We start from the raw sequence: 26,278 nt of genomic DNA, 5'->3' as shown, positions 1-26,278 counted from the left end.
TTTTTCTAACAAAAAAGACATTTAGAAATGTTAAGAAAGTTTTGTTATGTAATGTCATCGCTCATTCAGCAGTGTCCCATACTATCTTTTTTTTTCTGGTTCCTTATTGGGTTTCATTTTTGAACATTTCATTTTGATTTCTGTAAATCACTTAGGTTTTCTGAAACGTTTCTTTTTTATTTTGTTTAATTTTTTTGGAAGTGTGTTTTGGTATGTGGATTTTTTTTTTTTTTTATGTTGATTATTTATAAAAAATATTACTATTTTTTTCCATTGAGTGATTTGCACTTCAGGGTTTGGATATGGAGAAATGGAAATTACTCTTCTAGATATTATTCCGTTATTTATTCGGGAGAGGGGTACTATAAGGAATAATCTAGTTTACTTTTTTTAAAAGGACTTCCTGTAGTACAATCTGCTACTACTTGAGAATCACTGCCTTAGCTAACATTGCCGTGTGGGACAGTTTGAAGAATGACCTGCCAAAATGCTTGTTTTGTCTAAAAACCCATAATAATCTCATGTGTCTGTGTTGGTTAAATATTCATTTAGAAGAAGCTTTTCTTGACAGTGACTCTCTTAGGATGGAAGGACAACTATTTGAGAGATCAATAAAGATACAGACAGGTATTGAACCAGCAGCTGACTCCAGAACAGGCAGTGATACATGATGTCTTCTGGTTGTCCTTGTACTCTCCTCTGTTGACTCTGCTGTCATCACCCCCTTGTCCCATACTTGTCATTCTTTGTCCACCCATCTCTCTGCTGTTCAGACTTGTGAAGACCTGCTTGGAATGTACAGTATCCTGCCTCTTTCCCCCGACATCCTTTCTTTTCCTCTTGTCCTGTATCGTCACACATGCAGGTGACACACGGTAAACAACTTTGTTGTAGCGAGGGAACGGTGGCGAATTCCTCATGGGTAGAATGTTAGCCTCACTTATCTCATGACCCCACCCATGTTGCTCTCTGCTGCTGTACGTTTGGCTCCCGGCCTCGCATGTGTTGGCAGATTTTTTTCTCAGAAATCCGTTTCTAGCCTTTGCACATCGACGCACAGGCACAAAACGTACAGGTTTCCACGTCTCCCAAACGTCAGCATTCCACGTCTGCAGCAGCTGCAAATTCAAAAAACCCTTTGAAAGCTACAAAAGCTCGCCTCCATCTTATTTTTTTTCTTGTTTAGGAGTACCCCACTCTAAACAAATCTGTGAGGGCTGATATGATCACAGCGCAGACCAGAGGAATGAGGAAATCCCCCCCCCCCCGCTCTCTGTTTAGTCTCAAAGTTTTGCCTTGGCTTTGTTGTTAACCTTTAACCAGCCTTTTTTCACTACAGTGTAACGTACAAGTCTGTTTACTCTAGATTACAGAAGGCAGCCTCAATCCACGGCTTTCAGGGCAAGGACTATGTTGAACCTTAACTAGTTTCGCCTCCCAAATGAGGCCCAAATTGTATGGGAACTGGAAAAGCTGTGCACTTATAAGGCGCTTCTGCTGCCCACTTCACAATGAGAGGCATTGTTGGGGAAGTCAGTTGATACCAGTTCACACAGAGTTCCTCCACGTCAATTTGACATGGTTTCACTCAAATGTCCCACCTTAGTTAGCCCATCGGATTATTTTTTTTCAGATTACCGTATTTTACAGACTATAAATTGCTCCTGAGTTTAAGACAAAATCACGTGTAAGTCGGAGGAAATGTATTTAACAAAACAAGAGGGGAAAAAAAACATTTCATCTTGAAAGGCAAATCCTAAAAATGCAATAGAGAACAATAATAGACTGACGTATGCGCACTATTCTAATCGAGTTCAGGTTCATGAAACATAGAAGGTATTGAATACGTGTCTAGTATATCAGAGCAAGATATTAACAATTATTCAGACAACCAGAGCATAAAGAACATGCTAACAAGTCAACAAAACTCTTAATACCACTTCAAATCACTTCTTCAATGCACTTTTAGCATACGGTGTTCATACTGGACTGTTGCTACCAGATACCAGTGCATGTACTAAGAGTTGGAAGAGGCTTGATGTGAAACGCTCAACAGGTGTAAATCTCATGAACCTTGCTACAGGCTTTTTCTGTCACAGCTTGATTCCGATATATTAAAGACTCTGTGCCATTTAACTCCAGCCGGACACAAACCCCAATTTTCTCCTCTATGATACATTTTCAAACAGTTGGCACTTCGGTCACACAAAGGAATGTCATCCAGACGTCACTACCAAATCAGAGTCCCTAATTGGTCACAGTTCAACTGGTTTAACTTTTAAGACGCGGATGTACGCATAACCTGGAAACAGACTTGCGTAGTGAGGCGTGAATGCGATAGTTTTGAGGGCGGAAGGTCAAAAAGCGCATATACACACGTTTTTACGTAGACTTTTCATTGGAAGTGACAGATTTAGAAGGCGTTGCCGAGGCCAGCACAGTCCTTCTTCTGCATTGCTGTTATTTTCATACTGACACACACTACAGGGCCCTCTAGTGGTTGTTAGTGGGAAAATAATGAACATATGAGCCTTTTTTTTCTTAAATCACATATAAGTTGCATCCCCCGCCAAACTGCGCAAAAAAATACAACTTATACTCCAAAGTATACGTTGCGTTTGTTACTTTTTTATTTTGAAAGGACGCAACAACACATGGCTGTGCATGTCTTCGCCCTAATTGTCTTCTCTTTTGTGCGTCCCCTCTCTTTCCTTCATGTTTTATTTCGTTGAGTTTTTCCCTTCAGCCAAGAAACGGCACGGTTCCCACAGAGCGTGGAGCTGAAGGCCGAGCCATTGTTTCCTGCTACAGGGGGAGAGAAAAGGGAACAGGAGGGGATGGACTTCCTGGCTGCCAAGTCAGAGTCCGTGTCAGCAGCAGAAACAGACGGGGAGGTGGATTTGATTGTGACAGAAACACAAATTCTGCCTGAAAACCCTTTTTCTCCCTCTTTTATCCCTCTTTCAGTTGCTTTCTCTGCCACTACCCTGTTTGAGTTTGTTACATAACAACACAGCTGAAATCTGAGCTAAATATAGATAAAGAAGAAAATATTAAAACGACATCTCAGAGGATTTAAATAAAACTGCCAGAAAGTTTGTGATGAAAACGAGAGTCTGCAGGGGGGTTGATCTGTTTCAGGTCATGTAATCACTTAGATCTGGAAGCAAATCTTTGTACAGTATTGCTGCTTCATGACTTCATCTGAGTGTAATGTTACCACCATCTAAATCCAGTGGAGAATGGGCAGGCTGGTCCCAAATAACAGCGCTGTCTTTTTAAATGGGATGTGGAGAGGGGTGTGTTTCGGAGCAGCAGTCATCCCGAGGGAGCGGTTTTTGGTGTAGCGCGCAGGGCAGAGGCTCCAGCCACGTTCCCAGAGACTACAAAATAGTCGGCAAAGGTTCAAGAGGAACAGCCGGGAGGAATGCAAACTAAAGCCGAGGTGTGCGTTTTGGGGCTCGCAGGGGGTTTTGCTGGACCATGTTCCACATTTTCAGTAGATCGTAAGTGCGGCTTCATTCTCACATTCTTCATGGGTGTGCTTGTGGCTGTGGAGAGTTGCAGCACAGCTGCCGGATTTAGGGAAAACCCTGTTCTTGCATCCACCCACATAGGATTGTGCTCTGTGGCTTCCATCAACAAGCTTCTCTTCTCATTTTTTCCCATTTTTATGTTCAAAATGCCTTCTATGAGTGTGGAGACTGATGTCAGGAGGGTTCTTTAAGGAAGCAAAAGTACAGAAAAGCTTAGAAGTTTGTCAATGACCTAAACAAACAGTGACATGCTTAGACTTGAACATGAAAACTATTCGATGCCAGAGGCAAGTCTCGGCTTCAGAGTGCAAATATTATCCTGGTCCTGACAGCTTGCTCTGCAGTTTAGAGACAATTATAAGCTAAAAATGCATCACCCCATCCAGCCATGAGAGCAGAAAGAAAGTATAAATAAGAAAGATTGATATTTTTGCTGAACTTTGCCCTGATGTGTGCGTGGGAAGCCAGCTTCTGTCCTCCTTTCCTCTCTCCGAACTTGAGTGCTCGCCTCTTTCTTTGTCCAGTGCCACAGGGGTGTTTGAATATTCAGGTCAAAAAAGGGAAAAAAATGGTCACTTCCTCTTCTTCGCCACCCCTTTCGTGTTGTTTTTAGAAAACAGCCGGGCTTCCTGTGCTTGGATCTAATTAAAAGACAGACGGATTTTTGAACCGTGGTAAATAAAGAAGAGCTCCATCTCCATGACCTACACAGGCTTCCATGGCTTATTGGTCCAGACTGATTCGTTGGTTTTACTTCTGTAAATTCTATTGCTCTTTGACTCTAAGACTATTATTTCCACAGTTAATGGCGTTAGATGATAAATTGATGATGGTTATCGGAGACAATAGCGAGGAAAATGTCGGGGTGGATGTGTGAACTTCAAACAGTTTTCTTGGCTTATTGACAAATACTGCTTTGGTCTTCATTCTAATATTGTGGGCTATCCCACAACACTTTATTACTTTTTTTATTTCATGCTGTTGTTGGTAGATATTAATTGATATGATACCGATACCCAATATCTGGGGCAAATATTCATTTGCTGTTAAAGTGAAAAATATTGGCATCAAAAACTAGAATTTGTCTCTCAGTACGGGGAAGACAAACATTCCTTTTTAAAGCACATTTATAGACCGACTACTATGAAAACTGTGGGTTGTTTTTTTTTTGGTGTTTTTAGTGTGTTCTTGGAGAACAAAAGTAAAGAAAATTAAGCTTAAAAGTGCATTTCTGATTATTTCTTTATTCAAACCGCTGTGAATCAGGAGCAGATGAAAAAAAGCCACTGGGAAAAGCTTGTAGGTGAAATGTCAAAATTACTACAGTATTTGATATTGCTTGCCTTTTTCATTGCACAGGTAATGTTAGGTCGGGGTTTTGAGGGGCTGTAATTGCGGGAGAGAGTGTAAACAATGGAATGATGGGAAATGGGGAAAGGCTTACTCCATGCGAACTGTCCCACCCACAACTTAAAAAAAAGAAAAGTCCATGGGGAACGCTTTTTAGTAGATCAAACGATGATTGGAGTGGTACTTAATCAGGGTAATAACTTTTGTGTTAATGTGTTATTAATGCGTTAAAAGTGCAACCCGTAATTTTTTGACAAGCAGAAGACTGACATGTTTATTACAATATCAGGAGTTTTTTTATCTTTAAGTACTTTTGACACGTCCGGACTACCTCCAGAGCTTCTCCACATGAGAAACCGTTTCTCAACAGGAAGAGCAAACAAATATTGGTGCCGATAGTCGGTTGACCCCTAATCCTATGACCATGTTACAGAGGAAAAAATAGTTTAGAATAACCATTTCTTGAGGCACAAATATTAACTTTCCTCAATTTGCCTGTTGTTTGTATTGTATGAACAGTAAGCAACAATCATTTGACACAAACCATTCATTCAATTTCTTCAAAATGTATTTTGTTTAGGTCATATTTGCTAAAACATTCAGCTGAGATTTCCATTAAATCGAGGTCATCGAGCTAAAGAGATTAGTATTGCGGCTGGCTTCTGGTCAAAACCCGAAAGCTGTGGTTATGTTCACTCAAAACGCTGCAAGAGAATGAGGTTTTAAAAAATCAATAAACTCAATTCATTGTGATGGACCGGTGACCTTTGCACGATGGCACCTGACCCGGAACAGGATGCAGATTTGAAAGTGCGTGATAGAAAAACCACCTTAGAACAATCAGATTTTTGTCATATTTTTTTGCTTGAGGTGACTCCATTTGTTTCTCATATGTCAAAAATGCTGCAATGTAATCCTTATTATTTGCTCTATATAAAATGGAAAGTGGATAGCGTTGTTCTTTCAAATTCTGAATTTAAAAACCTGGCGGACATCACGTAGAACGGAGAAAAAGAAACATCAATATGAACAACATTAATGATTGGAGAAGCTGAAATGAACGGATTTGTTTTCCTACAAGGCCACTTAAATGTGATCAATTATTAATCTGGTTCCTGTAAGGTATTCCAACAAGTTGTTTTATAAAAGCCCCCAAAAGATGCAGTAATATCCGGTTGAGCAAGTGACAGTCTCGTGTGCTGGCTCTAATCACGGAGAAGCCAAGAGTGGCTTCCCTGCATCAAAGATACAAACACTGCTTCCTCATATTGATCCTGATCAGTGCTCCTGGTGGTTTTCATCTCCATTTTCATGAGCTATGAGGCTAAAATCGATGCTGCATCCCTGATGCTCATCCGTGTGACATCTGACCCTTGACCCCAGCTCTAATTTATGGAGTCATTCCGTGTTTCGACCTCTGGCCTTGTTATAAATTCTCTGTCATTGAGGTCTTTTGTTTGCTCAACAGCGCTGATCAGTAGACTGGGGGCCTGCAGGCTACATGTGGCACTATAGCTCCCAAAATACTAATAAAGTCACAAATTGTTTGAAGAAACCTGTACTGTTAGATATTGGTTTTTCATATTCTACCAATTAGCTCTTTTATGATGTCACATTTCTGTCCACTTTTAAAAAAAAAAATTTCATTAGTGCACAAAAGGGGGTTTCCCTTCTGTTTAACAAGGGGGCGGTGAATACTTGGCATTCAAACTGCCTCAGTGGGCGTGATCCAACACCTGTCAGGCCTGCTGCGTCTGAGCTTCTTTGTGAAGTGAGGATTTGGTGAGTCCAATACTGTATACCAAATAACCTAGGAGTAAAATATGTTGTTTATCAAATATCAGAAAAGATTCCAACTAGGAAAGCAAAAGGTTACTTCGAAAAATCTAATCTAATAAGAAATCAAATCTAGCCACACGGATGACATAATATGGTTAAACTGAACTGTAAGTGAGTCTCTTATCTATTATAAGTTTGGCTGTTTTGCACTGAAAGGACTGAAGTGATTTTTCCATATAGAGATCACTTATAAATATATCTAATTTAACTGGTTTCAACGTGGAAGTCTTTTCCAGAACAAAACTTGGAGTTTTCTTCCTTTTAATTTGAGCTCATGATTTAAAGAAATCTCACCCAAAACTTTTTTTTTGAGGTAGAAATTTTTGAGCTTATGTGGGTAACTGTGTGGGTAATTCCAGGTTTTTCTAAAAAAAAACTTAACGTATATCTTGAGCCAATTAAAAAATGTTTGCAATCTAATGGAATTTTGGTCAAATTGTCCAGATTTCTCTGACAAAACCTGTACATAATTCTGTTGGTGACACTTTGTTGTTTAAAAATGTTGGGTATCTTTTATGCTACATCAGGGGATAAAAGTTGCAGTAAAGAAAATAAAAGAAAAAGCCCTACTTGGCTGGAATCACATGCTAGTGCTGATTTTGTCAAACTGTTATCAGTATTATTCAAATTACAAGTCTTACTAAATATATTTGTCTTCTACTAAATTTAGGAAGCAATTCTTTTAAATTTTAAACAATAGGTTATTGACCATGACCTAATTGAATACATTTCTATTTTTTTATTTAGAAATAGAAAAATAAATAACAAAATATATATATGCTATTATATCTCATTTTTAAAGCTGGCATTACTGGGTTTGTTGTTGATTCTTGATTTTTGGAGTAAAACTTTGTACAAGCACAAGCCAGAATAAGCTGTGTGTCATTTAGGGGTTCATTTAGGGGTTCATCAGTATAGGCTTGGCCAGGTCCAGCAAAGTCTGATGTGGTCAACCAATGTGTTTAAAACTTAGCAGTCATTTGCAGATCACCAGCTGTGATCAGCATGTCTTACAGACGGCTGGTTTGATCATCTTCATCCCGCGTCACATTTGCAGCCAGCTGTTCTGTCCTCCGATAATCAAAGCACGACCTCAGAGACAAACCCCATTGCTCCTGCGACCAGCTTCCTAGCAGATGTTCCTGAGGTTGTGCTCTCTGTAATCGAGCCGTGTGTGCTACCAGAACCTGGCTCGGCGGCTGCTTTGGCTCTCCTCGCCGTTGCTCTGCAACCACCTGATCTCACTTAGCAGCCAGCCTTTCTTTCCCACGGTGCAATGTGCCTGCCAGACGTCTGAGTCAGGCGTCCCTACAGACTCTAGCAAAGGAGGCCTGGAGTAGCTGATCATTTATTATTCTTTCCTGTGCAAGCATCTCTTTTTTTTTCTTTTGCGTGGGAGTGGTGTGCTTATTTTGTTAATTTCTGTACCTTAAAAGCTTCCTTCCTCTCTTTGAGTGAAAGGCTGTTTTGTGCAGAGCTACTACTTACATACCTACTGCCAACATACGTCTCAATCTTCCAGTCAAAGCTTTAGCCCTAAACCCTCTTTGGTGCATGGATTAGGTGCCTTAGGTATGTTTTTTGCTCCTTCATCCCAGTGTAATCTGTGTTTTTGTCTTTCATTAGAAACATTCCGTCTGAGAAGTGAGACATTTTTACTTTTTTGTAGCTTTTTGTAGTCCTTTTGTGTGATGTGTCAATCATTTACAATAGGCAAAAGTCTTGTTGAGAATCACTTTATGGTAAGAAATATTATTTTTCCTCTTTTCCTAAACAAAATATGGGTCTTTATCAAGTCAAAAACTGCCAAAAAACATTGCAGCTGAATTGGAAGAGTGGAGGAGTTTTACGAGAACTTTGTGGTGGTTCTGCATTTGAGATCGTTATGAAACATCCTTGGGCCAGAAAGACCATTCCATAAGTTATCACGTTTTGTTCTCAAGTCTTGGATACGAGGAGTATGAAAACCGATTCATGGGCTGCAGGATGGAAGATGTACGACAGCTGATGCTGTTTGTTCTCTCAGCTCCAAATATGGACTTCTGAGGAGTTTTTCCTCAAACTTTTGTGAAACAGTTAGAGCTCAATTGGTAAAAAAAAGGAAAAAAAAAAGCCAAGGACACTCAATGTCCTTGTTGTCGTTTGTGGAGGCATTTCATTGAACCCATAGTCACAGCTGCCCTCAGGGGTAAATACGGGATCCAGTACATGTCCTTTCTTAACAACTAATGTGGTGTAAAGGCATTGTACGACAGCATCACTCATATGACAGAATTGCTTTCAACTTGCATTATCCTTACAAATACTTCACAATACATTTACCACTTGCATAACAACGGTACGTTCCGTTTTCATGACGTCCCTGAAGATCCCTTAACTGCCAGACACACCTCTGCTCCCCTTGAAGACCCACTCCTATGCAGATTGTGTCTTTGCTGCTTTTAACACGTACATGAATCAGAAGCAGAAAAACAAAAAGATGCTTAAAAAAGTGATGCAAAAAGCTAGAATCGGGGGCCCACAAGCTCCCTGCTCTGCTTCATTCTGATGCATCCACATTCAGACGAATAGATTGATGTACGTCTTCGCTGGCATCAGGCTATAGACAGCTGGATTGCTCCAATATTGCTCACCACCTTTGTTGCACCGCTAATGCTAGGTTGGGCTTGTGAGGGGCTGTAATCTCACAGGAGAGAGTGTAAACAAAGGGATGATGGGAAGTAGGGGTAGGATTACTCCACACCAAGGGTCCCTCCCACAAAATCAATCAAAAGATGACTGGAGTGGGGCCTTCACGATCCCGGACAGCACACATATGGGTCAACCCCACCCCCGCCCCCACCCCACGTGACTTGTGACTTGTATTTTGGTGCCATTGCTTCTGTTGACTCCCATAATGCTTAGAGGTTAGGACATTTTTTCTTGGAGAAGTGCAGTGGTCTGAAATCCCTGATTAACCGGACAACATCTGATCAAACTTCTGTTCTCTCGTCTGCACTTTCGCTGCTTTTTCAGTGACAAACAACACGGCCAGCCAGGGCTTAGTGAGGTGACGGCTGAATGAGCAGGAAGGACTTCTGATGAGGAGCATCAGCATAGATGTGATGCGTGCAAAATCTTGCTCCAAAGGGTTACTCACAGAGGCTGTAAAAGCCGGATTATCGCTGAACCTCCAGCTCATCCTCTGCGATGAACGAGGTTTGCTCCTCTCTTCTCTTGACCCAATCCTCCGACTGGGTCTCCAGGGCCCCGCAGCCACATTTCAGCTCATCTCACACATTCTCAGCATCTGGCAGGACCCCCCCCCCCCTCCCCCCACGCACACACACCGTTCACTGCTGATTTTTCTGAGTCTAACTGAAGCCTGCTTTGCTGTCTGTATTCTTCCCCCAACTGTTCAGACGACAGGCGACAGATGGAAGCGTCTATGCACAAAAACAGACATTTTTATGGTTTTATCTGAAATGCAAGTGTGCTACAGGATGGGATGGTTGAATTCTGATGGACTAATCTTCTGTAATTACTCACCCTGAACTCAGAGGAAGTCTGAGCACAACCTTTACCCATGCTGAGGATGGCTATGGGCACAGATGAGAGTCATTATAAGCAGCGACCTTTGCCTATGTCGCGGTTCTTCAAAAAAGCTGTCTCATGTTCTGCGCTTTTCATTCAGTTATCCTGACAGGTCTTTTATCTGTGTGTTGCTGAACTCAAAAATAAATGAGAAGGCACAATATTAAATGCAAAAAATATAGTTAGAGCAGCAGACGTTTGTTTTTCTTGTTTGTTTCAGCAACAGTCTAAATTTATCATCCTAGAAAGAAGAGTTTTCCCTGGAAAAGTATTTGGAAAAATAGACTGGAAATCCAAGAATATCAACACAAAATAGCAGAGTATTTATCTCACATCAACTAGTCTTTCGACCATGGTGCAAAGGCAGAGCAGTCGACCTTTGATCGGAATATAACAGTTCAATTCCCCCTAAGAAGGTAGTAAAGCCTTATATAAATATACAGCACTTACCATTTATAAAACCAATAAACTTATAGGTCATTATTAGGTTTAGATGATCAAAGGCTTCTGCTCAGCTTCCCAACATTTGAAAAACAATGTTTATTATTCATCATAAGATTCTTTTTTCCTATAGAAACATTTTTGAGGCAACTTTCATCAAAGCAGACGTCTTGCATACACTAGTAGCAAAGCGATTAGTGGAAAATAAATAAATATTCAAATGGCCTCAGGCTTAGAAAGGAAGGCAATTATTTGAGGGATTTTTTTTTTTTTTTCTTGAAGATCAATAAAAAGTACACAAGAGTATTGTGACTTCTGCCTTTATTAATGCAAAGAGAAAACTTCCCTGCTATTGTTTCCTGCTTTATGTCAATAAAGTAAGTTCAGGATTTCAGCAAACAGAGTAAAAACCCCATCCGTTTCCTGTATTTGACACATGCCCTGGGAGAGTTTTGAGCTGTCAATGCAGCGCTGACTCTATATGAGAACTGGACTGTGTGACTCCCTCCCCCCCGGACCCCGTCCCCCCGACGCTCCAGTCACAGGAAGAACTCACGGGCTCCTTGATGCGTTAATCCCATATACTTCTATAGAGACATAAACAACTCTTATAAGTCATTTTATTTGTCAGAATAACCATTCTCGCACCTTTTTTTTAACCCTTTTCTTGATAATCCAGATTTTTTGTCATGATATGTAGACCAAGTTTTTAAAGTTTTAAACTGACCAATCAGATGTCTCGAAAAAAATATTTAGTCTTATGTCAAACGTTAGAAAAATTGTATTGACTGGCTTATCCCAGCGGTATGGCGGTCGACCTCTGATCGGAAGATTACAGGTTCGATTCCCGCCTTGTCCGCCCATGTGTCGAAGTATCCTTGGGCAAGACACTGAACGCCGCCTTGCCTCTGGTGGAAGGCTGGTGCCAGTGTTCAGCAGCGGAGTGTGAATGTGTGGGTAAATAGATGAGTGGGACTGTGACTGGAAAGCGCTTTAGAACTTCAAGGAAGGTAGAAAAGTGCTAAACAAGTATACAACATTTACCATTTTTAAGTGGTAGGGGTGAGGATTTCCATAAACCTTACTCATGATTGATGAGAGTGGTTGCCATAGAAACATTCCAACATGGCAGCATCTATATTGTTTTAAATGCATCTCAGATGTTGATAATGTAAAAAGTCAACTGGTGCGTGTAGATATTTCAGGGTTTTTTTAATTTTTTTTTTTAACTTTACTCAAAAATGATGCAAGCAACAAAAAAAGGGAATTCCCACAAAGGCCAAAAACCAATTCTTGGTTTGTATAATTTCCCCTCTCTTTATCTCTTAATACAAAGGGCAGGTAATCTCTGACCTTAAGCAGGAGCATTAAAGTGGGAGAATGCTGAGCTATCAACTCATATGCCTTTGACTTGTTTATGTGTTCAGTGGACTGCATAGTCTTCAAGTAATGTCTAATAAGTGTGCAAGTGGAAAAGCTATTGATTGTTGTAAACGTGCCAAACGCAGAGACTGTTGTATTCACAGGAAGCGCTCTCAACCGAACGCCTCAGCATCCATCATGTTTCTGTATTCTAGAGTTTAAATGCTCTTGAGAAGAGCCAACTCTTAAGGTCAAACATTGACCATTTCGTATATTTTGGTTCCTCTTATCGCAAACAAGACAACACATAGAGGCTTTTATTTTGGAGATCGACTCCACTTCAATACAATATAGTCTTTGACAATCACAGCCCTAAATTAATTTACTTGTTCTTAGATGTCAGTGTGACAGCGTTTTGTGGTGCCACCCACTAGCTCAGGCTGTTAGAAGTCTGAAGTGCTTCTAACTGCACAAAATCTCAGACGGGTTGTTGGTTTAACTCCTTACAGGATGCAATGGGAGAGAGTGCTTCCCAGACCCACTTTCAATCCATTAGTTGTTTTTTCTTTCCACCACACCCACTCCTAACCTGGTTTGTATCGAACGCCGGCAGAGCGCCGTCTGTCTGCTTCCCACTCGGCGCTGATAAGACTGGGCCTGATCCAGGGGCGTGGATTTCTAAAAAAGTGAGGGAACATCCAGTGAAACTGGCCAGCAAGATGTCTGGATAAAGAAAATCTCAACACAGCAACACAGAGGTGCTGGAAGAGGATCCTCTAAATTGAATAGTCTCCAGTTTGGTTGTGAAATTTGTGCTATAGAAGCTGTAAAAGAAACCGATAGGAAGTAGAGCTCATTCATGATGCGCTACACGGTAGTGAAACCAAAGAGAGTTGTTATGACAAAATAACAGAAAACTACACATTTAGTGCTGGTTCATGACCGCTCAATTATATACAACAATTCCTTGTCTTTTAAATCCTGCAATCGATCTTTCAAAATGTGCGTAAAGGCATGCAAAGCTGCAGTGAGCTAACGTGAGCATGGAGACATCAACTTTAGCTTATTGGCAGAGAAAACAAGAGACAAACTTAGAAAACTTGATCCGATCAACATTATGCCTCTCCTCACGTCTTTATGTTTTTTCATTTCCAGTGTCTTTGATTTATTTGATCATGTATGCAAATGTGAACGGACTTACAATTCTATTGATTACTGATACTCACTTTTCTACGTCAGCTTGAGAGAACCCGCTCCTTTTCATGGATTGGGAGGGGCTGGTACTCAGAGCGCAGGTTTTTGGAGGAATATTCAGGGTTGCGTTAGTGGATCATAATGCCACTTTGGGTTTGTTAATAGAGATGAATTAATATTATAAAACACTTAAAAGCTCAAAAGGTTGAGTTTGCGTGATATAGGCGGTTTAAAAATCAATATAAAGAAGAAATGCTATTGTAAACCTTTCCAGAGATTGTTCCATGAGCTTTGAAATTTCTGGAAATAAAAGTTGGTCGTTGGTTCTGTAAAATTCAAGATAGTTATTTTATGTTTTTTGTTTATAATCAATTAATGTAGTTTTGATTGTTTTGGATTTTTTTACACATTGAAAGAATAGAAAAAATCATTTAATTTGAGCATTTTTATTTTTTGATTACAATAAGATAAGATAAAATAAAAATACTTTATTGATCCCAGCCTGGGAAATGTGGTTGTTGCAGTGACCGTATGCAGGCTCAATAAACAAACAAACAAACAATTAGTGACAATAAGGGAAACAATCATGTCAGATAACAGCTCTAGAAAACAGACATCGAATAGGTTTATCTATGGTAAAAGGATGATGAGTTATAAAGCCCAATTATGAATTACTATGACACCATATTCAGACCAAAATATAAATGTGTCATTGCATTTTCCTTAATGAAACTTAAGAAGAAGAGAACTGGAGGAGAAATACGAACAATTTTAGGTCAAAAGTCTTTACATTTATGAAAATTGGCTGGTGTCTCCTTTTTAATAATTCAGTGGGATTTCTATTTAGACTGAAAACAAGTGAACTTTCTAATTTAGAATAAGAAGAATAGTTTCATAAACCCAAAACTGTTATATGGTTATATCTATCAGTGGCTTGGTTAGATTACTGGTATAAGGATATTTTAATTGGTCAGACAGTCCAGACATATGATTTATAAAAACATAAATGCAACCAATTTTTTGCATGACAATGCAAGTCGTCTCATTTTGAAAATCAAGTCTAAATCATAGCAAAATCAAATATAAAACCATGAAAATTAGCTTAACTGGCGGAGGAAGAGCCTTGATGATATGGGATTGCCAAACTGTCATTTAAGTTGCAGAAATTTGCACTCAACAAAGATATTTAGATATTAAAATGTTAGATTGTGGAAATGAGGTTTGTCACAATTGAATTATATTAAAGACTTTGGAATTTGTTGCACATTTGGCACATTTCAAGTGAAAACTTTAGTGACGTTTTCTTAAGAAAACAGAAAAAATGAACGAACAGCTTTATATTCTACTCTGTCCGTTCAAATGCATTTCAGTAAAGCAATTTTTTTTTACCTAAAACACAAAGCATGTCACAAAAATGAATCCTGTGTCTTTGTCCGTTTAATTTTTATTCACGCCAGTTACTCCTTCCACCATTTCCTGAAATTCTGACAGCTTCTTTTCCTCCAGTTTCATGGTGGCTTTTCACCCCAAGCTGCTGGAGGTTTCTGTGCTGGGTTTCTCCTGCATAGCACCTTAAATATTTAGACTACCAGACCGTAGCCCAAAAGAGAAAAAGATTGACTGGCAGCCAAGAGAGGGGAAGGGAGATAAACAGAATAGGGAAAAGATGTGCAGCAGAGCTCCATCAGGCTGAACCTACTCCCTCCATCCTCAGGTAAACAGTGAAACAGGCTCTACAGGACAGAGACGGAAGAACGAAGGATTCTCAAGGACGAAACAGGCTTTCTGTGGAGAGCGGATGAATGATGGGGGAGGGCAGTCAAACATCAGAGAAATAGGAGGATGAAGCTCCATTTGTAATGTTGGTATTCATTCCCAGCTTATTTTTCATGTGTTAGATCAGTTTCCAGCAAAGTGGTACATGAATAATAAGCTCTGAATCCCAATGTTCACGACAAAGTGTGACATTGTACATCACAGCCGCCTGCAGCTGTGAAACGTTTTTCATGCATTTCCATCAGTATGAAACTTTCACCTTTCTTTTTTATTACATTTTACTCATCAATTGAACATATCTCGATCTGAGACCCTCAACCAAATTTGGTGTATTTTATTGGCAAATATTGTTAAAAAGCATAAGAAAGCCTTAACCCTGTACACTGGAGCATTGAAGTCTTGAGCTCCCATTGGGTTCTGGTGGGTTTCTCCTAACTGGGTGTGGTTATGGGGCGGGCCTAAAAAATTGGTTGGGGTGTGTGAATTAACTTATGAGAGATTTGTCAGATATGGAGGATGTGTGCATCTGTCCCTCCTATCCATTGCCGTCATGGTGGCCCTCAGCTGAAAAGAGCCTCTACTTGGCAGGAGGTGAGGATACTTCTGTGCTGGAGGGGGGTCTCCTCCTTATCTCTGGGGATGGCTCTGGTGCAGCTTCCTGCGTTCCGTGTGCCTGCTTTGGTGTCCCCAGGGGTATGTCTCCACTCCTGGGCTGCCTGGCTCTATCGCCCCTCCTCTGAGTGTTTGGAGTGAAGCTGGGGGGTAAAAGTATGGGGTTGCTGTTTCTGCCTTCTTAGGTGAAGCACCAAACATGCCTCATTTCAAAGCACCACACTAATAAGAAAAAATATCCTAAAATAGAAGATCACTTCCTTACATTGTGTGAACCTTGTTAGATACTGTACTTAACATCTCCCCCAATCTTTGCATCACTATCCTCCATCCCCCTGCATGTCGCTCATGAAGGCTCCACTTTGGTGGCCTGGACAGTGTGATATCCCCCCCCAAGGGGTCAATGGTGTCATTTGGGGGTAGGTTGCTGTTGTGAAGTGTGATCTTCCTCGCCTCAGGGGCTTTGACTCAGACCCCTGCAGATTGACTGATTGCCTGTTCGAATTGAACCTTTTAAATGGAGGGAGGGGGCAAGGCCATGGATGTATGAAGGTTAAGGATTGTGGGTAAAAAGGTGATCCGATGGCTTTTCTTTCCTTGCCCATTCTCTGTCCCGCGTCCTATTGTAGGGTTTTAGGCGTCTTGCCTCCTGCTGTACGGTGTGGTAGCTGGGAAGGCTTTGCCCGTTTCTGTACCTGCATGCTCCACCCTCCGGTGATCCCACCTCTATTCTTACACCCCTCCAGCTGTGATTTCAAATTCCTCAACTGGTGAATGCTTTGCTTCATGGCACTGACCCGACACACTATTGACAGCCATGATGCTCCATTCAGGAGTAGCAGCTGTCATGAGTTGGAGTTTATTCAGTGCCTGAGATCAAATGTTTCTGTGGCTTTTGTTGTTGAGCTCCTGTGGTTTTTGGTGGGGGCATCCTACTAAACATTACAACACAATCTCTCAAAAAAGAAAAGAAAAAGTGTAACACAGACCATAATTCTAACTTTGCAAATACACAACACTACATATTTCTTTTTACTTTGTCCTGCTATTTTGTTCTTCACAGTGAAGCCTAACAGACCAGGCTGTCAAAGATGGCTGCTGGTCACACACAAATGTATATGCATTGGAAAAATAATTAGCTAGAATTAATATTTTTAATATTTGGTGCCACAACTTGGTTCTATCCACTAGTATAGATTCAAAAATGATAATGTGTACACAATTATTAATGTATGTACAAACTCATGCATAGCTATGCAAGTTTCTTTGATCGTTTTCGGACACTACGTACAAACCGCACGACCACGGTGCAAGTTAAACAAGGATACACTTTAACCAATCAGGAACTCTGATTTGGTAGTGTCGTATAGATGGTGTCACTTTAAATTCAGTGCCAACCGTTGAATGAATAATTGGGATTTGTGTCCTATGACACCAAATCTTTCAAATATCGGAATAGAGTTGTAAAAAGAAATAGGCTGGAGCAAGATTTGCGAGATGAACACCACTTCAACATTTCGCACCAAGTGTCCAGCTGTGGGTGATGGATATGCGCTAGTAAACAGTAGAAAAACCAGTCTTTGTCTGGTATGAACACCATGATCGAAAAGTGTTTAGCCTGTTCTTGAACTTGTGCCACGTGCCAGGTATGTTTGTATCCTTTTAAATGAAAGGCAGCATTATTTATCAGCCTGACACTACTGCTTTAATGTTACTGTGGGGGAAACAGAGTTATATTTCATCCTTTAAAAGGAGCTGCAGTTTCTCAAAATAGCCTCTTTGTTTTTGCACGATTACCACTTTTTGCGTGGTATTGAAGTGTTGAGCTGGTTTTTACAGCTTGTTTTTGTTTAAAATCTTGACTCACCCTCACAGTTTGCATATGAAGCTCATCCTCTTCCCAGTATCCACTCATTTGACTGGCTCTGTTCTGCCCAGTACCCAGTCAGCCAATCACAAAGCAGAGTGGGGCGCAAACACACTTCCTCTGCAGTCCAGCTGTGGAATTGTCAGGATCTCATATAAATACATGATTGTATTTAATTTTAAGAGAATTTTACATTTTTTTTCAATGAGTTGTCCTTTTTTTTCATGCATTATTGGAATAGAGGCCTAAAAAAGAGTCAGGGTCATTATCCACTTCACAGTGAACACAGGATTTCACAACAAAGCTGGTAAACTTAACAAAAGGCTCCATGCTGTTAGCTAATCTGTGATTACGTGCTCTGCGTTTTGCCTTGAATGCTGCTCCAAAAGCAGCAGAAAAGGATGTACAATGAATAATGTTTCCACACAGATGGGATTAGAGTGTAATGTGTCCACAGAGGGCACTACTGGAGGAATGTTCTCATTACATCAGGAACGGACTCTTCCTCTTCCTCTCCCTGCCCACTCTGACTTATCTGACTCGCCTTTTTTTGTTCAAGTCAAATATTAAACATCCCATCTTCTCATTACCATGAGGCTGACCTTAACAAGGGGTGAGGTTATTAGGGCTGGATATAAAATACTGTAAATACGTAGACTGGTAAAAGAGTGTCAGGAGACTTTTGCATAATAATGCGGATTTTCTGGCATAAATTAAGTTGTGTTTGCTCAGTCTGAGTGACAGCTCCTCACTTTAACTCCTCCAAAAATAAAGAAAAGTAGGGCGACATCAAACAGCAAACAGCAAAAGGCTCTTTGCTTTGTTTCCTAATCTGCTGTGGCCAAAAAGGAAGTTAAAAAAAAAAAAATTTGGAGCCCTGCAGCTGTCTTACTCAGAGGATTGAACACTTTTCAAGACGCGCTCTGAGGTCTTATCATGAAGAAATGGGAACACGGTAACAGTTAGCGAACGTTGCCAAATTTTATTCAGAACTAATGCTGGACTAGAAAAAAGCCAAAGATGGACAGATTTCTACAAAGTACATCTGTTATTTAAAGTCAGTGTGACTCACTAAGCTATTTTCCAGAAAGAATCAAATAAACCAGTCGATGCAGGTTTTGAAGCTTAAAACTTAAACCTAAATCAGCTTTTTTTTTGCAAAGCAGGAGGTGGTTGAAAATAATAGCACATAAACATAAACACTCACCTGAGCACAGGTGTTATCTCACCTTTGCACTAATAGTTTGCATGATTGAATGAACGAAATATTTCACACTGGTTGGTTTTAAGGCATAAGTATGCGTGTGTGAACACTATCTGTTTTGTGAACATGTTGACATGTGGACATTTTTGCAGCTAGCAGGTATGTTGATAACATTTGAGTGTGTATGTGGACAGGCCCCGCCCTTTTTGTACTACATTTGAACCTTACCGTAATGATAAACATCCAGTAGCTTGTTGCTTTATGCTGCTTCTTGGTCTTATCCCCCCCCCTCCTATTATCACCCTCCTACCCCCCCCCCCCCCCCCCCCTCTAATGTCCCTCTCTCTTCTTCCCTTCTTTCCTTTTCCGTCCGGTCCAACACCAAAGATTTTCAAATATGATTGAAATTAATAAAGTTTGGCCTCAATTACAAAAGGGGTTTATTCAGACATACCTCTGGTTTTACTTTTTATATTTTATATTTTACTTTAACAACCCCTGTTGTTAAAGTAAAATATGTCCAACACAAGAGGCCTTCAGTTCTCATCTGTCTGCCCAGCTGTTGGACAGGAAAAGTAAAAAAAAAAAAAAAGAACAGAAAATAAAAGCACAGTATATGCAGGCAGACTGGATGCTCTTTTTTTTTATTGAGATATTTTTAAATTACAAACAGTTTAACAATTTAGTTGTAAAAAACGTCTGACAAAAAATTAGTGAAATATTTTAACAAAGTATTTCTTTATATGTTACAAACAGAATAAGCTTGCAATTTTTCTTTATAAAATCCCTTTTTTTTCTTTTATCTGATTTTTGTGGTCACTCTGTGATGAGCAATGACATTTGCTTAAATTCTGTCCACTAAAAGTTGCTGCTTTTAATTGAGATTTTAGTGATTTGTTGCATTTTGTTAGTTGAGAACTAAAATTTAAGGAGCTAAATGGAATTTAATCAAACAGTTTAAAAACTTTTTTCACAGTGTTTTATTTCAAGTATTTCAAAAAGGGTTACACAGAAGGTAAAATAAGGGGTGTGTTTTTTTTAGCTCAATTTGCAAGAACAGCAAAGTCAAAAGATGAAAAACTCCAAAGATGAAAAAACAATAAAAAAATGATTCAGATTTCTTTTTAAGTTAAAATGACTAAAAGCAAACTATGACATGAATGTCCGTGTGAGGTTATATAACGTATTTTTTGCTATTTATTTTGGTAAACAAGGTAAATACACATATTTTCTAGTCTGTAACTTCGATTTTTGGCATATAATTTCAGGTAGTTGTACCTTAGCATCCTGCAAATAGTGTATCCTGCTGCTACACTCATTTACATATTTTTATTTGCACTGCCAAAGATTATACTCCTAAACTTCCTCACGATTTAAAAGCCAGCTTTAGAGAGGGAACCATAACTACTGTAGAGGTGGATATTTAAGCACAAGTACCTGTTAGCGCTCCACAAATACCAAATGCTAAAGCATGCAACATGTTAAATTTATCCCAAAAACCGTACACATCACAACCATTTAGATCTACAATAAAGGCATAATAAGTCCAAATGTCCTTGTGAAAGATTATTTTAGTTATTCTTCAAAATAAAAGCTTTTTAATCAAGTCTTTATTTAAATCTGGACTAACTTTGTCTTTGAATTAAGGTAGAGGCCTTAATAAGTTGGTCTTAAGATGAGTTTGACTGAAAATTGATGGATAATCCTTGCACTAATATCAAGAAGCAGTTAAAAATGTCCATGTACTAAGAAAAAGCCCAATCCCCCTCAGAGATTTCAAAGTACAAACTCCAAATGTGCAGCTGAAAACCCCAAATTTAGAGAAAATCTAAAGAATGACATCAAAAGAGAAACGAGGTAGGCTGAGAGTCGCAGTTGAGGAGCAGAAATTGAACCCACTTGCAGGAAAAAATGAGCCTAAAAAAAATCTTTAAAAGACTCTTCATTGCTGCAAAAAGTATTCACAAGTTCTATAGAACTTTTCAGAGTGACTGGACCTGAATATTGATCAAGTTGTTGCCTTAGGCTCTTTCATATTTTACTGTATTTCACTTCCTGTTTACGGATTTCTGATTCTGAATGCCACCAATCAGGAAATCATTGTGGAAGCTGCTAGTGATGTTTGATGAGGATCGAGTGCATCTGTTGGCTGCACTTACTTCTTTCTTTTTAATACTTAGAGGAGCCACATTGCATCAGAAGTGAATCCATAACCATTTGTCCATTTCTTGCGATGTCATGTGGGGAGCTTGTCAACCCCACCCCCCACCGTGTCAATCATCCTCACAGCCTCCGTCTTCGCACTCCACCATGAATGCTCGCTGATGTGTGCCGTGCATATGCTCCATCTCTCTCCTCCACCTCCTCCTCCGGGTGACTCATTTCTCTTCCCCCTCTCTCCCAGATCTCATTTGATGCCGAGGCTGAAGGAGTCTCGCTCCCATGAATCACTGCTCAGCCCCAGCAGCGCTGTGGAAGCTCTCGACTTAAGCATGGAGGACGAGGTCATCATCAAGCCCGTTCACAGCAGCATCCTCGGGCAGGACTACTGCTTTGAGGTGAGGAGGCACCCTTCACACATCTGTACACATTCCCTTACGTTGTTTGGGTGAAGACAAACAACTTCATCAAGAAAATAAATTCATTAAAAAGTTACATAAGTTGGTCCCCTGTCAACGTTAAGGTTTCAGTGTGCCGCCTCAGGAAACACTTTCTAAATATCTCCATCCTGAGGTTTTTTCCCAAATATGGGACTCATGCAGATGTGGTTAAAAACACAAATCCCACTAAAGTGATGTTTACACGACTGCTTATCCACAAGCAAAAGTGAATGAATGTGGGGCTTTTAACACAAAGTGATCAATCCTGCTGACATGTGGCTTTGGAGAGCAGTGGTCATTCTTTGACCAGCCTTTATTTGGCAAAAGGGCCCGTTCGGTGATGCGCTGCTTAGAACACAGTGAAAGTTTACGTTTTTTTTGTGTTTGTTTTTCTGCAGAGTCCACGTGACTCTGCAAAAGTTCAAAATGCAGATTAGAATTCCTTAATTTTGCCGTCAGCTTGTCTAGACAAAACAATATAAAACAAAGACAATTTTCACGCCACATCCTGTTATTGCCACATACTTCTAGAGGCATGCACATGTTTTACGGGTTGCACTGCAGGTAAACACAATCCGCTCACAGCAAGGAGGTTCTGGTTTTTCCCCCAGCTGAAGCCTCTCTGCCTCTCTGTTCCTCTAAAAGCATGCATGCCGGGCCGAGCTCCCATTTCAAACTGTTCTTTGTAGCAATTATTTCTATTCAATTATTTCATTGTGATTGAAATGTTTCATGCCTCTTTCTCAACTAAAACAGCAAAATCCTGAGCCTTTCTCGGATATTAATTTAATCGCATCTTTTAAATGTTTAAAGCTTCTCTACTTCTGTCACTTTTGGGCAAATTAAACATTTAATTCATTTTTAAAAGTTTGTGAGAAATTGCTCTCCAATGTTGTTGAGATTGGGGGTAATCCTTGTTTTATTTTGTTGCAAATTCTTAAAGAAATCCAGAAATATGTCTAGAAAAATAAAGCAACTTATACTACAGCTGGGCTCCTTTATTCTGGAGTAAATGGGGACAGGTTTGTTTGTGGTAGAGAGATGATCAAAAGTCTCCATGTCATAAATGAAAATAAACTGAACATTTTACTATGATACGATCAAACAACTTGCGTGACACAATAACAGGAGGGTTGGTGTTTTTGCATTCTTGCAAAAGCATTGTAAAGAGAGCTTTTATTTTGGAAACTGACGATGACTTCCTGGAGTAAAAAAACAAAAAAGGAAATGTTATTCCCATGTCCCAAACCTCAATTCTCTAGTCTCTGCATGTGAAGCAACAATGTTTGCGCCGCCTTCTGCAACACACGTTCAAGTGACCATTTTTCAATGAAAAGTTTATGTAAATGGAAACGGAAACCTGATAAAACGTGCGGCCATTGAAAGCCCGTTGAAAGGCAAACAGGTGGAACTTTGACCAATCCAGCACTTGGATTCGGTAGTGACGTATAGATGGCGTCCCTTACAAACATTTTACGGAAACCATTTATGTATCCACTTTGTTCTGATGATAAAAACTCAGACGATTTATAAATAAATTAATTAAAATACTTTTTTTTTAAATGACAAACTGTTCAAAGGCAATGCATTGTGGTCTATATTCGCCATTCTAGTAAACAACATCTCTCATTAGTTTTTTACAAAGCTTTCTAGGATATTTCCAAGGCATTGAATTTTGGAAGTGTAGATTTGGACTCTACAGTGCTCTAACAGTAAAAGAATTCGGACACAGTGCTCGTCTCAAGTCTAAGTCCCTGCCTGGTGGTTGCTAGGTGATCTGACCTAGCTTCAGTTTTATTTATGTATTTATTTATTTTATTCAAATCAGTCTCGAATTTAAAGTGTTAATACTTTGAAGCTAAAGCGATGAGTAATCTCCTCTTTGGGAACTCAAAATACTATGAATGCGATGTAGATTTTCTACAGTTTCACTGCCCCAAATGTTTTTGATGACCAGATAAGGAGCTCAATGGAGCTCTTGAAATAATATGCAGGTTTAAAAATGTGGATTTTTTGTTGTTTTATGATAAATTAGGATTTTTTTTCATCAATATCTCTTCAATTAAAAAAAAAATATTTCTAAAAACAAAAATGTTGCAAATCAACAAATTACTACACATTTCCCAAAAAAAGTCTAAAACACGTTTTAAATAATCAGACTTGATGCTATTTACATCTCAGCAGAAAACATAAGAAACCTGTTTTTCCTAAATATTGTGTGTTTGTCCCTGGGATCAAATGGTTTCCTGTTTAAGGAGCGCTTTGACTGCAGCAGAAAAGCACGCTTCGGCCTCCTTCAACACACCTTTAATGCAAGATTTATGGAATACTGTGGACGTTAACCACACTGTCCCCCCCTTGAGACCAATCCAGATAAACGCTTTTTAGCATTTTTTTCAAAAGGTCACAGCCAAGGGAAGGGTTTTCTCTGCTTAACTGAGTAACTGCATTTAGATTGAGTTGACAGAAGTGTCTAGACTAAAAAAAATCTGACCTTTAACCTCAGGAGAAAAAGGTCGAAGATGCTAAGTAGCCATAGAAATATAATTTTAATTGTTTCTTTATATCTTCAAAACAAACAGAGAGATTTTGACGTATGTGAGAGTTTTCTGCATCCACCAACCCTGAATAATCACCATCCTGCTTTTTCAAATTTTCCGTGATTGTTTGTGCTTTTGTGCCCTCAACTTTTTCCGTCTTGTTGACTCATGTTGTTTACCGTCACAGCAGGCCATAGCAACGCTCCAAAACCCGGCATGCTCGTTGCTAATGAGCCCGATTTGACACTCGGCAGACATAAGGGGGAGAGCGAACGCCGGCTTTATATTAATCACAAACACATTCATCAGAACAGCTTTAGAGGGCGAGGATATGTAAGCGCTGTGTTTACAGCTCGTTATGCCGTCGTGTTGGAGGATACGGCGCATGACGACGCCCGAGGAAGCTGAAGATCGAAACCTTCAGTAGTTTTAATTAGTTTGTTTCTTCTTTCTGGGTCAAGTGAGGCTGAGGATCAAGTGTTTCTCTTAGCAGCAGAAGAAACCGTTTCTGACAGTCTTCTTCGTTAACGCCATGATTGTTTTCAAATGTTGGTTCAAATGATCCCTGATGTTTACCAACAAAAGTCTGACTTTTTGCTTACTCATAGCTTTTGTATTGAGACCTAAATCTATAAATTAAGAGTCAAAATTTACATTTTTTCCCCCCAAAAATTATACTTTTTGGGGAAAAATCAAACCAAGACAACATGAGAAAAACAATAATAAGTCAGAATTCTTATTATTTATTTAACTAGTTTTGTCAAAATAAAAGTTTAATTTCCAAGAGACTCATTAGAAAATATTACCTTACAAATTAAGAAAATTAAATCTTGGATGCTAACTTTAACGGTGAAATAATTAGGTTACAAATGAAGTCTGAATTATTGTAGGAACTTTTACAAGTGATTTTTTTTTTTTTTAGCATTAAATGAATACAAAAAAAGTGTTTTAATTAAAGTCAGAATTCTAACAGAGGTCAGAAATTCCCAGATCTGGTTGTTGAATTTTTTTGTTTTGTTTTGTTTTTTTACAACAAACTTTTTCCATTGATGATGAATGGTCTTATAACTCAATGTATTCCGTTAGTCTAAAAAGAAAATAAAATAATATTTTATTGTTCCCAAGCATGAAGAAATAAACCTAATTGTCATAAAAGTGTTTTATTTACTTTTTTGTCTTGAGAAAATTAGGTAAAGAAAAATGAGTATGATGGCCCATAAGTGCAAATTACATCAACAAATCACTCAACCCAAACACATAAAAGGTCACAACATCAATTAAGAAAAGCAAGAGAAGTAGTAAAATACATTACATTTTGACGTATAAAAAATCAAAATTTGGACAGTGATGTTTGAGTTTTGAGAAGGATAGAAAATTGTTAGTTTGTTTGTTTTTGTTTTATTTTTTTGAAACTGTGGTAAAGAGTTCATTGAACAATCGCTAAACTTTAGCAGTGACTGTGGTAGCTTAAATAAATATTCTCTGCTGGAAGATACCAAATGAAAAGTTGAACAAACCTCATCTAATTGTGATGCCCTACAAAACTCACCTTTTCCCATTTCTTATTTTGTTTTATTTTTTAACATTTTGATTTCTTGGAATTTTTTCCTAAACGTCTCCCTTTTTCATTTTAATTTTTTTTTTTTTTTTTGGTATTTACCTTTTGGTTTAGGTTGGTAATGTTGTTTCTTCACTATTTGTTTTTCTTTTATAATTATCAGTGTGATCTTTAACATGTTTTTGAGTGATTTGTTGATGTAATTTGAACTTCAGGGCCACCATACTTTTCCCTTCACTCTCTTTCTACTTTTTTTTATATTAAAATATTTCTGGTTTTAGGTTAAAATTTACAGTCAGCTTTTATAGCATAAAACACAGACAAAATTTACTCACATTGATATTTACTGAGTTTTGTCTTGTTTAAAAAAATATAACTGTTCATAGTTTTCCAATATTTATGTCATAATCTAAAACAAAATGAACCATTTTGACTGGAACATAAGAAAATCGTAAGAAACACAGTTTAAAAACTTCTCTTGTAGTTTGCAAACATTTCACATTCAAAGCGGTGAATAGCAGCAGCAGCAGAATCTGCCTCGAAAGCTGTTATTAAACAAGCAGCAGATTACTTTGCATACTTCCTGTCAAACAGCAGACAGGAAAATCCTGCCCCACATGCAGAAACAGACACATCCCGGTCTCATCCCATTCGTCCATTCCAGTGATCTGTTTTTCTTGTACGAAAAAATTACTATGAACTAAATCAAATGGTTCATTTTATAGGGAATTCATCTTTCAAGAAATAGAGCAATATTACATTCAGAGTTACTGCAAACCTACTGACTGTTTTTTTTTTTCCGTGTGCGTTTGGACTTTTTCCAATC

General features: G+C 39.0%; 1 protein-coding gene across 8 annotated transcripts in view; it reads left to right on the top strand.

Annotated features, from left to right (window-relative positions):
- Positions 1–26,278, top strand: part of dab2ip (DAB2 interacting protein) — a 153,674-nt gene that overhangs the window by 88,213 nt on the left and 39,183 nt on the right. For 6 of the 8 annotated variants that reach the window (XM_023960457.1, XM_023960456.1, XM_023960454.1 and 3 more), the window contains one exon: positions 21,159–21,312. In XM_023960457.1, the coding sequence (XP_023816225.1) occupies positions 21,159–21,312 (154 nt within the window). Of the gene's footprint in view, positions 1–3,312; positions 3,507–21,158; positions 21,313–26,278 lie in introns of those variants that run through there. The other 2 variants (XM_023960461.1, XM_023960459.1) reach the window with 2 other exon arrangements.

The sequence above is a fragment of the Oryzias latipes genome, chromosome 12, assembly GCF_002234675.1.
Source record: "Oryzias latipes chromosome 12, ASM223467v1".
In the NCBI taxonomy this organism is placed as follows: Eukaryota; Metazoa; Chordata; class Actinopteri; order Beloniformes; family Adrianichthyidae; genus Oryzias; species Oryzias latipes.
This window is presented reverse-complemented; position numbering and strand designations above follow the sequence as displayed.